This window comes from Heterocephalus glaber, unplaced genomic scaffold (assembly GCF_053883595.1).
Source record: "Heterocephalus glaber isolate CG9 unplaced genomic scaffold, H.glaber_assembly_v1.0 deba00001538, whole genome shotgun sequence".
In the NCBI taxonomy this organism is placed as follows: Eukaryota; Metazoa; Chordata; class Mammalia; order Rodentia; family Bathyergidae; genus Heterocephalus; species Heterocephalus glaber.
The window spans coordinates 31933277-31948465 of record NW_028258333.1 but is presented as its reverse complement, the minus strand read 5'-3'; the positions used below and the strand labels follow the sequence as shown (position 1 = coordinate 31948465).

The following is a 15189-nucleotide window of genomic DNA, read 5'->3' as shown; positions in this document are numbered from 1 at the left end:
GGCAAGTGCCAGGTCCTGGGTTCAATCCCCAGTACTGGGAGAAAAAAAAACTTATACAAGCATAATCTTGTTTAACTGCTTTAGCCACAAACTTGAATGTATGGTTAGAACGGTGGAATTTTTTCGATAGCTTTGCTGAAAAGTTGTTTCCTATGTGTTGTTCAAGGATGGACTACAACCATCACTCGCATCTCAAAGCTACTGTCTTTTCACTCTTTTGCTGGCCCTGATCGCCTATTTATTTCATTCTTTACTTTTTGTCATTTTACTTTTTTTTTTGTATATCCTTTTATTGGTACATTTTAGGTGTACAATACTGTCATTTTACTCTTTCAACCTCCTTTTTGAGATGGACTGAGTGGTTCATAAAAGGATTCAGTTTGGAGCCTTTTCTTCATTCTTGGGTACTTAGATTTAGTTTATATCCATTATTCCTATAGTTCTGCGGTACATTCAAGTCAATTCCCAGTGTTCTCTTTCTGTCTATCTCTATCTCTGGGATTTATTTTTTTCTCTTCTCCATAGGCCAGTGGGCTTAGAAGTTGTTTTTCCATGTAAACATAATTGATACTGTTAAATTGGCTAATGACCACAGCGTAGAAGATCATGGGCATGGTGAAGGATGGGAAAGTGTAATTAAGAAATCAGTATCAATGCATGATCCCAATGAAAGTTTGAAATTGTTGGCATTTACCGTGCACCAAGCACAACAAACACCATTGTAGCATAGGTATGACCACCATCAAGCACTTTATATATACTATGGGCTCTTATTTAATTCTTTACAACAAACGCCATTGTCGGATTGGTATGAGCCACATCCTCTAAAGTATTTAGCACCAAAGCTGTAATTCTAAGTCAAATATTTAGCGGACCCAATCTTATCTGTCCTGTCATTGTCACATTTTGTTGACTCCTTCAAACATTCATGACCTGACCTTTGAAATGAACACCACCCTACTCAGGTTAATGGTAGCCAGTAGAGAGGGTGAGTTAGTCTGTCAGAAGAAATGTTCAGAATATCTGAAAGTCAAGCAACCAGTTTCCTCTGGCTGTGGTGAATGTAATTACCAGCACCTAAGGTAGTCACAGGCATTCACGTCTCCTGTCTTGTATCTCAGGAGCACCCTAGGAGTTTCTCCATTGCTGTCCATAGACTCTTCATGGGGTGAACACAAATTCTGATTGGTAGTTCATGCCTTCAGGTTAATGTAGAATTATAGACTATTTAATTTAATACAAAAATGCTTCCTTGGTTATGAAACGTATGGCAACAATGAATTAGAAATTGCTCTGCTTACTTCTCTTATGATTATTGAAAGATTTATGCCTTCACAGGTGACATACCTTTGTCTATGTGTATCTCTTTATCATTAGCAGTGCTTCATCCAGTCCTTTCCTAGCCAACAGTCCTGATGAAGAACAGGGAAATATCTGCAATTATATCTAGTGATTCAAGCACACTTTAAACATAACATAAAGAAAAAAATGGCTTGCTTCATTCACTATTGTAACATGAATCACTGAATAACAACCCATGAAGAAAACTGGCTCTCCAGCCATACCTTTTACCTCTTATTTAGGGGTTACACAAATTAGAATATCTTTGTCATTTCTTACCATTTTTACTTGCTTGGTCATCTTTACAATTCATACATCCATCAGTACAGTTCTTTTTTTGGGTAGTAGAAACTGAGAAGCCCTTTGAAAATATATTTAATCTTGAAACCCAACTAGCAATTGAAATTGATCTAATTCTTACCCTGGCCCTCTCAAATATAAAAATCTAAAAATAGATTAAGAATTTGAACATCTGTAAAATTTGTCAATGTAGTGTAAAAAATTTTTACTTTCATACTTCCTCTATTGGTAAACTAATCAAATAAAAGATAAGTAAAAAAACAACATAAAAGTGAAAACATACTAAAATTAATTTAAGAATTAACAAACGTAATTTTTGTTAAGTCTGTATCTCCATTGTCAGTGTATATTCTGTAATACATCCTTTGAAGTCATTCAGAAGAACTGTTCATCATGCAGGCAATTCAGAGGTTTTTATTGCACTGCTTGTGTTTTTTAATTTGCTTAACCAAATTGTTGACATCTTTAAAATTTAATTTTTCCAAGTTCAGTGCTCATTAGTTATTGATGATATCTGCTTCATATTTTGTTGACTTAAATTTATCACAATGAATATTAGTATATCAGTTCTTACAAATCAACATGCAGTTGTTTTTAAATCTCATTTTTTTGGTACTGGGGATCGAACTCGGGACCTAGCTCTTGGGAGGCAGACGCCAGAATCACTGAGCTAAATACCCAGCCCTTTAAATCTCGTTTTATTTTTATTTATTTATTTATTTATGAAGCAAAACATTTATTGGTGCATTTAGGTACACATAATGGTAACTCTCATAGGGAATTTGTACCTGTACATGATATATCCTACTGCTTCTTTTTCCCATTCCCCTCTCCCCTCGATCCCCCTCCCCCCCTTTATATTAGCTTTGTTTCCATTTTTCCCTTCTATTTTCACCTTTTTTTCTTGTCTCTTCCTTCCTTTCTCCTCCCCCTGCCTTGTTCCCTATCCCATTTGAACATTTTCTTCCCATTTCCCAGTATTTCGTATACATTTTAGTCCTTATTTCCACTTTTATTTTCTCACACCAGAGAAACTGCGATATTTAAACATGTGTGTCTGTAAATCTCATTTTCTTACACTCTTTTCTCTTAATTTTCCTTTGTTTCTTTATGTTCTCACACTATTTGCTGGCTTTTCATATAAATTTGTGTGAACTAAGGATTATTCTAGCCTGGAAATTTTTTCTTTTCTCTCAAAATGCCACTTAAAGGTAAAGAAGAAAATGAATGGTCCTAGGTAACATAGTAGGTGGGAAGAAAGACTATAAACTTGAGAACATGAAGCTTTTTTCTTACTTGAAACATGGAACATGTTGTAATAACTAATTATCAGGCTCAGTCACAGAAGACTTTTCTTCCATTTCTACCTTGGAGGCAGTTGTATTAGAGCTAGCTAACTACTGCCATTATTACTAATACTGAGTACACCCTAATGCCTATAATTTACTTTCATTTTATATATAACTAAGATGACATAAAGAAAATCATATATTTGTTTTTGTTTTTTGGTACCAGGGATCGAACTCAGGTCCTTGCACTTGCAAGGCAGGCACGGTGCCACTGAGCTAAATCCTTGGCCCAGAAAATCATATATTAATGAGAAAATAAAATAATGTCTTCAAACAGTACATTTCTTTTGCTTAAACTATTTTGGTAATGCGCATTTCTTTGAATTTCTCTTAGTTCCTGAACTTCATGGAAAAAACAAGCCATTGATCACTTATGTGGATGACTCTACTGTCTTGGTGTGTAAATGTCAACATTGCTTTCCTTTACATTGGACCTGGTACAGAAGTAATGGGAGTGTACAGGTAAGATCATATTTCTTTAATTTGAAGAAAACAGAAATACCCCTTCAGTTCATAAATAACAAGATAATACTCACAATTCCTAGGATGACTTCCACTTCCACAATCTTATTCTTTAATATGTGTTCATAAGGAACAGTGATAAATGGAGCCATCATTTGATGTGTTTAGCATATTACATTTTATATCTGAAGATATTCTTAATGTTTCATTAATTTGTACTTTGTTTTTTTAGGTGTAGCAGTTTATTTAAATTCTTAGAAAGGAATTTCCAGTTCATGTTTGGTTGACCAGTTTAGAAATAACCCCATCAGAAAAGATTCTTTTATCTTTCATGAAAGTAACTAAAAAAAAAAAGGCTGTCTTCTGGGTTTCTGTGTCCTGAAATGTCTGGTAGAATATAAGGTTAGAGCATCATTTAGAAAAAGGAATGGAATGGGCTGGGGATTTAGCTCAGTGGCACCCGTGCCTGTCTTGCAAGCACAAGGTCCTGAGTTCGATTGCTAGTAATGCCCCCCCCCCCAAAAAAAGTAAAAGAATGAAAATGTGATAGGTAAAAGTTAAATCTTAGCCATACTCTTAAGTGAAATGAAGCGGATACAGATGTTTAAATACTGCATTGTTTCTATTGTATGAGAAATTGAGTGTGGATATCAGGACTGAGATTGTATAATGGATGTTGGGAAATGGGAAGAAAGTGTTCAAATAGGAAGGGGAACAAGGGAGGGGGGAGAAAGGAAGGAAGGGGCAAGAAAAAAGTGAAAATAGAAGGAAAAACTGGAAACAAAGCTTTTGTACATATAGAGAGGGGAGGGAGTTTGAGGGGGAGAATGGGAAATAATAAAATTAAAAATAATACAGAAGAAAGTTAAAATATATAACTGGGAAAAAAGTTAGGTCTTAGATCTTAGTGTAAATACCATTGATCTTATTTGGCTTTTTATGTACTGGAGAAAAGGGATAAAGTACATTTTAATTCTTTTTTACTTTAGAGAAATAGCTGATAGAGAAATAGCTGATATATCTTAGAGAAAAAGCTGATATGAAGAAATACAGGGGTATTCAATAAATTGTTTCCAGCTTTCTTTATTCTCCCAAATAACCTCGAGTGACTGGAGAATTTCAGACATCATCCTTTAGAGAACATTTTTCTCTCACCCTGGTGCTAATGATCATTTAAATTAAAGTCATGTTAAAGGTGAGCTATAATTCTAAAAGGAACATGAGAGACAGAATGGATTTTGCAATGAAATATTAGATTCCTTCTGAGGTAAAATTGGTGCTAGACTGTTGAAGGTTGGCAGAGGAAGGAAGGACTTGGAAAGGAGAGTGACTGTGTGCTAACATTGGTTTAATTTTTGAAGAAAAGAGCTCCAGATTGTATAGATACATACTTAATCCATTAATACTTCTGCTTCTTGTCTTACTGATGATTAGGACAGGCATATATAAGGTTTTAAATAGCGTAATATATTTGTAAAATCAAATAATCAACTGTGGCATTTATGCATATGTGATACCAGACAACCAATGGGCTAAATCAAATTAAACATTGAGAAATGTCATTTGCTACATATGCTTGAGTTGCTCTCCATTTGCTGTACAAATCATTATCTTCTCACTTTGGTCCTAAGCATGTTCATAGTAGGGTATGGAAAAAAGAACTGGGAAGAGGGAATGGGCCAAAATTTAGGTCAAGTATTGTTTGAGACTGTAGCCAGCAGAGTGCATCAGAACCAGCAGTGTACTTATTTTCAACCCAGCCCTTTGATTCATCAGCTCTGACTCAGAGAGCACGGTGTTTGTCACAAGCCTTCCAGACATCACTGGGCACTCAGGCCCAAGTCATTGTAATTTTTTTTTGTGTGTGTGCAAATAATAAGCTCACAGAGTTGTTCCTCAGATAACCTCTGAGAATATTGTATGCAGATTGGCCTTTGTTGAGCAGTGCCATTGACTCAGTACAGGGAAGCCATGAAGTGGCCTGAGACTAAAATTTAATGTAAATATATGAAGTTGAGCAGCTTCCAAGTGGCTCAGTATGGGGCTTGTGAGCCTGGGGAAAACCTGGAGACTCAGAAGAGGGTCTGAAGAGGGTGGGGAGAGAGAAAAAATTGGGGTGAGAGGAAGGAAGAGGTTCAGGCCACCACAAGGAACAGTCCATGGGGGGTTTCCGCTCATTCCTTCTGCGTCCACTCCAGAGGGCTGAAGATTTCAGCTACAGTCACAGCCTGGGAAAGTCCCATTGTTAAGTGATTTCCTTAGTATGAACGCTGAATGATAGCAGCCTCAGTGGTAGTAGTTGTTTTACTGAGTGCCTCTGTTTGTGAAAAGCCAGCTAGTTATTAGAATGTAAAACCCAGGTAGCTGCATTTTCCTGTTTTTAATTCTCCTTTAATATTAACCCGTAATGACCTGCTCACTTGTTTGTAGTTTCAAGTATTCACTGATAAATTTTACACAAAATGTAAAATCCTTACAGCAGAATGTATTTCTTCCTCTGTTACCTGGAAGATCCAAACTTGGGTAAGACTTAAAGTCTGTTCTAAATAACTTCTCATAAACTTTAATATGCCTTTTTCCAGTAAGAAGTTTTCTTGGCATTGTTACAGCTTTGCTTAAAATTAGGTCAAACAGGGTATGTGTCTTTTGTGGAATGTGATAGCAATGGATTTTAATGTCTCCTTATGTTAGGTTCCTATTGATGTTCACATGAATGATAAGTATCTTGTCAGCGGAACACAGAGCAATGAAACAAAGCTAAAGATAAAGCATCTTCTGGAAGAAGATGGGGGGTCCTACTGGTGCCATGCAGTATTCCAGCTGGGCGAGAGTGAGGAGCAGCTTGAGCTTGTTGTACTGAGCTTTTTGGTGCCCCTCAAACCATTTCTTGCAATAATTGCTGAAGCTTTTGTTTTAGTGGTTATTATTCTGCTTTGTGAAGTGTACACACAAAAGAAAAAGAAGAAGCACCCAGGTAGGATTCTTTTAGATAACATCACCTAATTATGGTAATACTACGATAAAACATTGCTGTGACTTTAAAATATTGGGGAAAATCCAGTTTATCTTATTTGGAGGAGTATTTCTTTTAGTAACAGTGGTAATAGTGAGTTGTGAGCCTATATTGATCTTCTGGTTTCAACTTTAAAAATTTTTTAGTATTAAAATTAATTTTTTTTGGTGCTAGTGATATCTAAGTACCAGTTAGGGTGTGTGTTGTGACAATGGGATATTACAAAAAAATCTGATTCATTGATATAAAAGTTCTCAAATGTTTTCTCTTAAGGTAAGTCACTAAAAAATACGTTATCTAACATTTTGAAGTTCTCATTAGAAGAGAGACTGTTCTGTCAAGTTTCCTAGTTTTATAGCCTGTGGTCGATGGAAATTCATTTTACATCCTGTATTTTTTCCTGATCTTGTATCCAGTTAATTAATTAATTAATTATTGAGCCAGGGTCTTGCTGGTTCACACTGGCCATCCTCTTGCTACAGCTTCATAAGTGCTACTATTACAAATCTTGCCCCATCATGCCCGACTTATGTTAAATTTTTAATAACTTTATGATAGACTAATGAATCATCTTTTTGAAAATCCCCAGGTACTAACCTGTTCTTGATCAGAGGTGCAGATACAGGGCAGAGTGCAGACAGGGAGGGAGGGTGGAGGGAGTGCAGCTGTCTCCGGCAGCATGTTTGTCTTCATTCCAGAGAGGAAAGCAGTACAGTGTTCTCCCTCAGGGCCAGGTTCACCTGTACATATATGTCCCATAAAAAATAATAAACCCTGATGAACTGTCAAATTCTTCTTTTGTTGCACAGATGAAGGAAAAGAATTTGAACAAATTGAGCAGCTGTAAGTATTATTCTTTTGTAAGATTTTCCCTTGGTAAAATACAGACAAATACAAAATTGAATGAAATGTTTACAGTTAGGAACAAAAGAGCTTGAGAGTTCATTAGGATGTGCGTGTTATTTTGTGTTCATATCCATGTGGTGTTAGGGAGGCACCCAGAGTCTACAGGCCTGTGATACAGGCGTAGCTTACTGCTTTCGCTCCTCTGCCTTAGTTTTCTCCTCTGCAAAATTGGTTCATAATAGCATTTACCGCATAAATCTGTTCGATTAAATGATCTTATATGTATAAGAAGACTTAGCAGAGGCTTTGCTGCCCAAGTGTTCAGTAACCTTAAGGAAGTATTATTAGTTTCAGTGATTCTCAATCTGCCTGTAGTTTTGATCATAGTTTTGATCACTGAAGACACTCTTTAGAAATACAGTTGCTCAAGGGCTGGGGATTTGGCTCAGTGGTTCTGGTGCCTGCCTCGAAAGAGCAGGGTCCTGAGTTCAATCCCTGGTACTGAAAAAAAAAAAAAAAGAAATACAGTTGCTCAGATCTTGCTGGATCTCCCAGATCAGAGTCTTGGGGACTGGGGCCTGAGCATCTATATTTCTTAAAATGTCTACTAGTGATTCTCGATCTTTGTTGCCTTGAGGACAATTGGCCTTGTATTCCATTAGTGATTATTACTATTTTTTTGTTGTACCGGGGATTGAACTAAGAACCTTGTGCTTGCTAGGCAGGCATGGTGCCTCTGAGCTAAATCCCCGGCTCTATTAGCAATTATTTTTGAAAGAATGCCAATTTTGCCGTAAGTTCTGTGCTAGTCCCTTTCAGAGTAGTAGAAAATGTGAGGAGAACTGGGAATAAAATTGCCAGGGATGTAATTTGGTTTGGGGAAGGTGGGAGCTTCTGTTTCTCCAAGCTAGAGAATGAGAGGCCAGAGACAGAGGTGCCCAAGATGGGGATTGGTCTTGAGTCACAAAATGTAGGGTGTGGACTGAGAACATGGGAGACAAGAGGCCTAAGCAGCTGTTTCTAGCACAAAATGACACTGGATGTCTGTCTTCATCAGGAGCCATACCGCAGAGCAGGAGTGGGCCAAACATTTGTACTTCCTGTTCACAGACATTATTCAGACAGGCCTCTTTTGGCTCAGTTCCCATATAGCAGGTAAAATAAATCAACAAGAGATAGCTTCCAAGTTAGGGGTGCAAAGATATGAAAGTTGGTTTCCTTGAGACAAGGCAGAGGAAAAGCAGTGTTTTATTAGAACACTTGGAGTTGGAAGGGAACTGCAGCTCTCCACGGGCAGGTCCGCCACCTTCCTGGAGAACCTGGACATTGTCCTTCACAATCTGAACTTTGAACCTTCCTGGTTCCTATGTGTTAGTCCTCTTCTTATCCTTCGAGTTATGAAACACACGGCAGATATTCACGTGCTCGGAGACAGTTGTCACCTTACTGGATTCTTCTCTCCCAGTTCAGCCTCTCCAGCATCTCTTGGGGTTACAGGTGGTGGCTGTACTGTGATTCCTGCAGGACACACTCTGCAAGGATGGTCGCAGGACAGTCGGAATGGACTGTCAGTTCTATGCAGTTCCTTTTACTTAAACACCCTATTTGATTTTTTTCCTAGAATATCTTAGGAGCGGTATCAAAATGATTCAATGCAAAATATAAAGAATGGACTTTATTTTTTAAAAAATTGGGATAATATACATCATTTTTTCTCCATACTTAACTACCACATATATCACTGAAAGTGTCTCACTTTAGATTATTTCAACATCTTTAGATTAGAACAAGTAGCTAGGGTATTTTAAAGTTCATTTGGAGCAATGCTTTAGCCATGTCTGTCCCCCACCTCCCCGTTCAGTACTGGGGATTGAACTCAGGACCTTTTGCTTTCCAAGCAGGTGCGGTGCCTCTGAGCTACATCCCCAGCCCTTCGATGCTCCTTTTAGACTTATTATTTCAGGAATTTCTTCTGGCAGGAAATATTTTTATATTTTATATATAGAACATTTTACATATAATACCGATATATGTTTAGATGGATAGGAGTTTCTTGGGGAAACTGATTCTTAGAGAATACTAAATGTTTAACATCATATAGTTCACAGTGAAGCTCACTTATTTATCTGATTCACTTGTGTATTTGACCCATGCAGTCCCTACTGGTGCCCAATTTTGACATATTATTGATTGGGTGGTGGAATTTATTATCTAATGGTAATAGCTTAATGAGTTCAAGGCTGCTCATAAGGTTTGTAAGGGCATTCATTATGCAAAATTGTTACCTTATTTAGTCATAAGAATTGGAAGCCTATGTTTGTAGTCTTGCTCCGATGCACACTAGGTAAAGAACCATGTTTAACCTCTAATTTAATGTAATAAACATCAAACTATTGCTCCAGTGTCACACAAACTGGTGAGTTCCTAATTGGCTATTATCTTTCTTGGATGTTTTTGAAACAATGCATGAGTGCAGTTATATGTCCAGATGCTCCCTCTACATAAGTCTTTTACTGGCATCCATGACAGCATTAGTCTCCAAGCTGTGTAAAAATAAAATCAACATTATAAGTAAAACATTTTTAAGAATAGCCTAAGTTTGTATTGAAATCTTTCATTTTACCCTGATAACCCTGATATGAACAGTGTACTGACTTAGTTTTGAGCATTGTAGACATATGGTGATTTTCCTTTTTGTTTTCTACACAGGAAGTCAGATGATAGCAACGGTGTAGAAAATAATGTCCCCAGGCAAAGAAAAAATGTAAGTTACATTCAAATGATAGTCTCAATAAAAGACAAAATTCAATATATGTGGGCTGTTATTAAACCAGGTTCTTTCCAGGTCTAGTTATTGGGCTGGGGATATAGCTCAGTGGTTCCGGTGCCTGCCTCGAAAGCTCAAGGTCCCGAGTTTGATCCCCGGTACCAAGAAAAGGGCCTAGTTATTTAGTATGTGTCTGGATATGTTTGTCGATGCTATTACAGGAGAAAATACATATTTTTACAAAAATTAACAGCATCCTTTTATCACCCTAGTTTCTTTTATAGTGTTTCATGTAGCTTTCTTTACTCTTTTTTTTTTTTTTTTGGTTTTAGATTTTTGAGGCAGGGTGACGTCTAGGCTGCCCTTGAACTCACTATGTAGGCTGGGGTGGTCTCAAACTGGAGGTGGTCCTTCTGCCTCAGCCTCCCAAGTGCTGGGATTACAGGCTTGCAGCACCAGGCCCAACTGCCCTTTTATAACTTTATTCTCATATATTCCTATATATGTGGTGTATGAACTATCTTTAGTAGCTAATTTTCTTTACTGATTCAAAATTTCCTCAGATCATTGATATTAGAGCTCCTTGTTCTGCTGGGAGAGTGTAACCCCTATTTTCCTGTACTTTTTTTTGGCTTTGCTAAAGTGATAGTAAGATTTTATGGAATAACAAACACATTATTTATGTTTCCTTATGCTTTGTTTCACTCAGGAATCTGTGAGCCAATGAATGGAAAAGATTACATCAAGCGCCTTGGGAAGATGTACAACGACTGTGTGATTCAGCTTTTAAGAGAATCTGAGTTTTTATTTTTTAAAAGATGAAACGTTTATGCAACATGCACAGCAGTAGCTTCATAAATAATATATGCTATCTCAGATCTAAAGGTATATTTTAATTATGTAATTGTTTTGTACTAAAGCAAGGTAAACTTTGTGAAATACATTGTGTGAGCTGTTGTAACCCAGAGTAATTAATTTTGTCTTGGTCTTTAAGGGACATCAGCAAAATCAGTTAGTAGCAGAAAAGCCACCAGCAAAATAATAGGTGATAGAACACACGTCACTAAAGACCTATTTATGACCAAAGAACTTACTAAAAAGAAAGTCTTTACCATTTGTCTTAAAAAGTTTTCTAGTCCTGCTTAGTATGTAAGAAATTTATGTAACAATTTCATGTAAAGTTCATCCTTCTCTGGTATTGAAAAACTAATACTTTGCTTTTGCTAATGGTAGTTACAATCTCTGCAACTAAGACATATCTTTCTTCCATAAATAATGGTTTAAGGCAGGGAACTAAACCTTGTTTTTAGCTGGGTATGGTGGTGTACACTTGGAATCTCCACTATTCAGGAGGCTGAGGCAGGAAGATCACAAATTTGAGGCCAGCAACTTTGTGAGACCCTGTCTTTAAAAAAAAAAGAGCTGGGGAATGTACCTCAGTGGCAGACCACTTATTTGCCTACCACATGTAAGGTTCCAGGTTCAGTTACCAATACCCGAAAAAGACAAAACCAAAAACAAATACCAAAAAAGACAAAACAAAAAAACCAAAATATGATTGCTCCAAAGCATGGTTGCTATAAAAGCAACTCTCCCAGTCTTTCCCACTCCAAGCCAAAGTGCTACTTATCTTTAAGTAGAGCATTTTTGTTGTCGAATCTGTTTTATAAGCCCTGGAGGTTGGACTTCTCTAGGTGTAGATGTACTGATGCTTTGGGTTGCAGATCCCTGTAATGATAATAGCACTGTCTGCTGAATCCTTCTGTGCTTCATGATTTCCTGGTGTCTTTGATTTTTTTCCTTTTAAACTAGCTTGTTTGTATCCATGGCTGGTTAAATACATAAAAATGTGTTATTAATGCTTTACAATAATAATTCTTTTGACTGAAATCTAGAAATATTAAAGTACTTTTTATTTTTGCAAATGCCTTAAGATAGTATCTTCAAAAGTAGAATAGTTTCTATCTCATATATAACTGAAATATTTTGTAAGTGAATTATAATCAAATCAAATGAAATTTTGATGTACATGGAAGTTGCCCATAACTCTAAAGGAAATATGAAAATCATGCTGCAGTATACTAGACTAGGTGTCCACTGTGCCGCAGGCCCCAGTGTCCTGCTGTTTGCAGGGCAAAAGAGTTAAGAGCAACCAAAAGCAGAGAAGGGCTTCAGATGGCCATGTAAAAGACATAGTTTTCAAGGATTTGGGGATTAAAGTTTGAGGAAGAACTCAATGATTTAGAAAAAATGCTTTTAGTAATCTGTACCATGGTTATCGGCTAAGAAAATAAGATTCTAGTAGTGAAAATTAGGTGATACCTTAACTAATGTTTACCAATATTACTAGCATGTAATACATACATAAAATAGTTACTTGGAAGCTGCTTTTTATTTTGCTGCAACAGAACAGTATTTTGTTATGAAACATGTCAGCTACACATAGGAATTTTATTGTACTAGAAAATAACTCCTTTTGGTTAACTTTATTCTTGGCCTCAGAGCTTTTTGTTTTGATTTAATTCATAATTTGACACAATTATTTTGGGTGCTATGATAGTGGCTAGTTTCACTGACCTAAACAGAATTTAGAGAAAAGAGAGTCAAACCTGTTATTTAATTTGGTTCAATTCAAAATAGCTATATATTGTAACCCAAAACAATATATAGCTCATGTGCAGTATGGAATCTTCTTTTTGGCAACATTAATTGTTTAGGTTGAAATAGTTTACAAGCAAAAAAATGTTGCTAAAAAGTAAAATAATCTGAAATGTTTATATAGTAAATTGAAATTTTAAATGACAATACTTGCTATTTATTTTTTCTACCAAAGACAAGTTAATTCAGTAACTTAAAGCAGAAAAACTACTCAAACATTTAAGTTGATTTTCTGCTTTTGAAAATCTCCCTGGAGGACTTCTAGAAAATAACTTCACCACTGTTAATTAAAAATGGAATAGCTTCCATTAACTTCATGAAGATAATAAATGAATTAACTTAAGAACCTATTGTAAATTTACTGCAAATACTAAGCAGCAGAAAAGCTGAAATAGGAAACTACTTACTCCAAGTTTATATATTGGACACATTGGGAAAGTCTTTCAGTCTTTCCAGCTGATGGGGTTTTTCAGCATAATTAGATTTAATGGTGTTATAAACTTCCCAGATACTTTCATACTCGTTTATACTAAAATGTTAATCTTCTCCTTCTGCAGTCTTACTGTTTTCCTCTCCAGTATTTAGTAGTCAAACCCAAACCTAAAAATCATTGTGATGTTTTCTTTTTCACTTATTGGTCAAGAATCACTGTTCCTTTGTTTCTGGCCTTCTTAAAAGCTCATTAATCTCCCTGATCGCCTCTCCCATCCCACTCATACCTGGTGTAACAGCTAAGGTTTTATTTTTGAACTTAGTCCCATCTTCTGTCTCACAGTCTTTTGTGTTATTGCCCAAGTCCTTCTAAAAGACAAATCTCCTTGTGTACCGTCATGTGATTGGATCCATGCCAGTCCTCTGCAGCTCACCTTTGCCGTTTCTTAGCATTGCAGTGCACGAAACCGCTAATCTCCCTCCGGTGTTCTGAGCTACCCTTGACACATAGAGGACAGGCCGCGAACACCCTCGCCCACACTTTTCACAGTTCCATCCATTCAGTATTAGGGTTCCTGATTTTTTAACCTGATTGTCCCTCTTTGAAGATCCTTCATACCCAGTGAGGCAGTTATGCTCTACATATCTTTGTCTTTATATAAATACAGATTTACTGGTGTCCTTCGTGACTCTGCCTTATATTTCTTTGTCCTGTACCTCCCACCACTAGGGTATGTATGTTGGAGATGAAACTGGAAAAATTCACTTTCATAAATTCATCCTTGTTTTTAGGAAAAGAATTTAAAATTTGCCAAGTCAAAATTGAAAAAATATTTTAACAGAAAAAATAACTTCCCTAAATTATTATATGGAATGTGTTGCTTTTAACATCTTTAAGTTTTTATTCTCCTCCATTATATTTCATGGACAGTACGCATGTAGACCTTTATTCTTTATTTTAATAAGCTATTAACTTTATAAAGAATTTCAGCAGTTTATCCTTTGCATGGTATCTAAAGTTGCTATTTCTCCTCATCCTATTGACCTTTCATTCCACTCCACCCCCTTAGAATATCTCATAATCCACTTCAAAATTTAATCTCATAGTATTTTTCTTCCTTCCTTCCTTCCTTCCTTCCTTCCTTCCTTCCCTCCCTCCCTCCTCTCTCTCTCTCTCTCTTCTTTCTTTCTTTTTCTGGTACTGCTGGGGATCGAACACGGGACCTTGCACTTGTGAGGCAGGTGCCGAAACCACTGAGGTAAATCCTCAGCCCTCAAAATTTAATCTGAAACAAACATTAAAAATTTTTATTGTTTAGTTTTGATCACTGAAAGTGTATCTTTAAATTTGTCAAAAGAAAAAACATCTGCCTGCTTATTCCTGGCTCTTCATCTTAGAGGCATTTAAATAGGTTTATGCAGCATGATTTAATGAATCTCTAGTATAGTTCTCCCTAGGACAATGAATCTTCTGTAATTGAAAAAATCTATGCAAAGAATTAGGGACGTGCTTCCAATTAGCATTGTTCAACTTTAGTCTGAAATATGTTCAGGTTTGTGTTCCAGTGTTAGCGTATGAGCTGCTGAGGCAAGCACTGTGTTCTAGTGTTAATTAAAGGGCATAGTGTCCTCCTTGCACCAGGCTCTGAATAAATATTTACTGAATAAATGAGAAATACAGGAGTGATGGAGTTACTTTTAAATCTTAAAATTGTACACACATAGTTTCTGCTTTAATTTTATTAACTCAATTTAGCCTTTATTATAGAAATAGAGAAAAGTAAAACTAAAACTTGTACACTTCTTTCATATGGTATTTAGGAATGTATTTACAGTGTATGTAGAAAGTTATATGCTCTAACAATTGAATTCATTAATATCAATCACATTATCTTATAATAACGCACTTGTTCATTGCATAACACATGGGGGGCACTGCAATTTTTTGAAATTTTTTTCTCATTTAATTCCTCCATCATATGGATAAAAGTATTATTTGTTTTAAATAAATCAGGAAACTC

At 36.3% G+C, this 15189-nt stretch overlaps 1 protein-coding gene across 1 annotated transcript in view; it reads left to right on the top strand.

Moving 5' to 3' along the window:
• Positions 1-14844, top strand: part of Emb (embigin) — a 69945-nt gene extending 55101 nt beyond the window's left edge. The window contains exons 6-10 of the mRNA XM_087189224.1: positions 3325-3452; positions 6144-6426; positions 7275-7308; positions 10021-10075; positions 10788-14844. Coding sequence (XP_087045350.1) covers positions 3325-3452; positions 6144-6426; positions 7275-7308; positions 10021-10075; positions 10788-10805 — 518 coding nt within the window. The 3' untranslated portion in view covers positions 10806-14844. The remainder of the gene's footprint in view (positions 1-3324; positions 3453-6143; positions 6427-7274; positions 7309-10020; positions 10076-10787) is intronic.
• Positions 14845-15189: the final 345 nt, after the last annotated feature.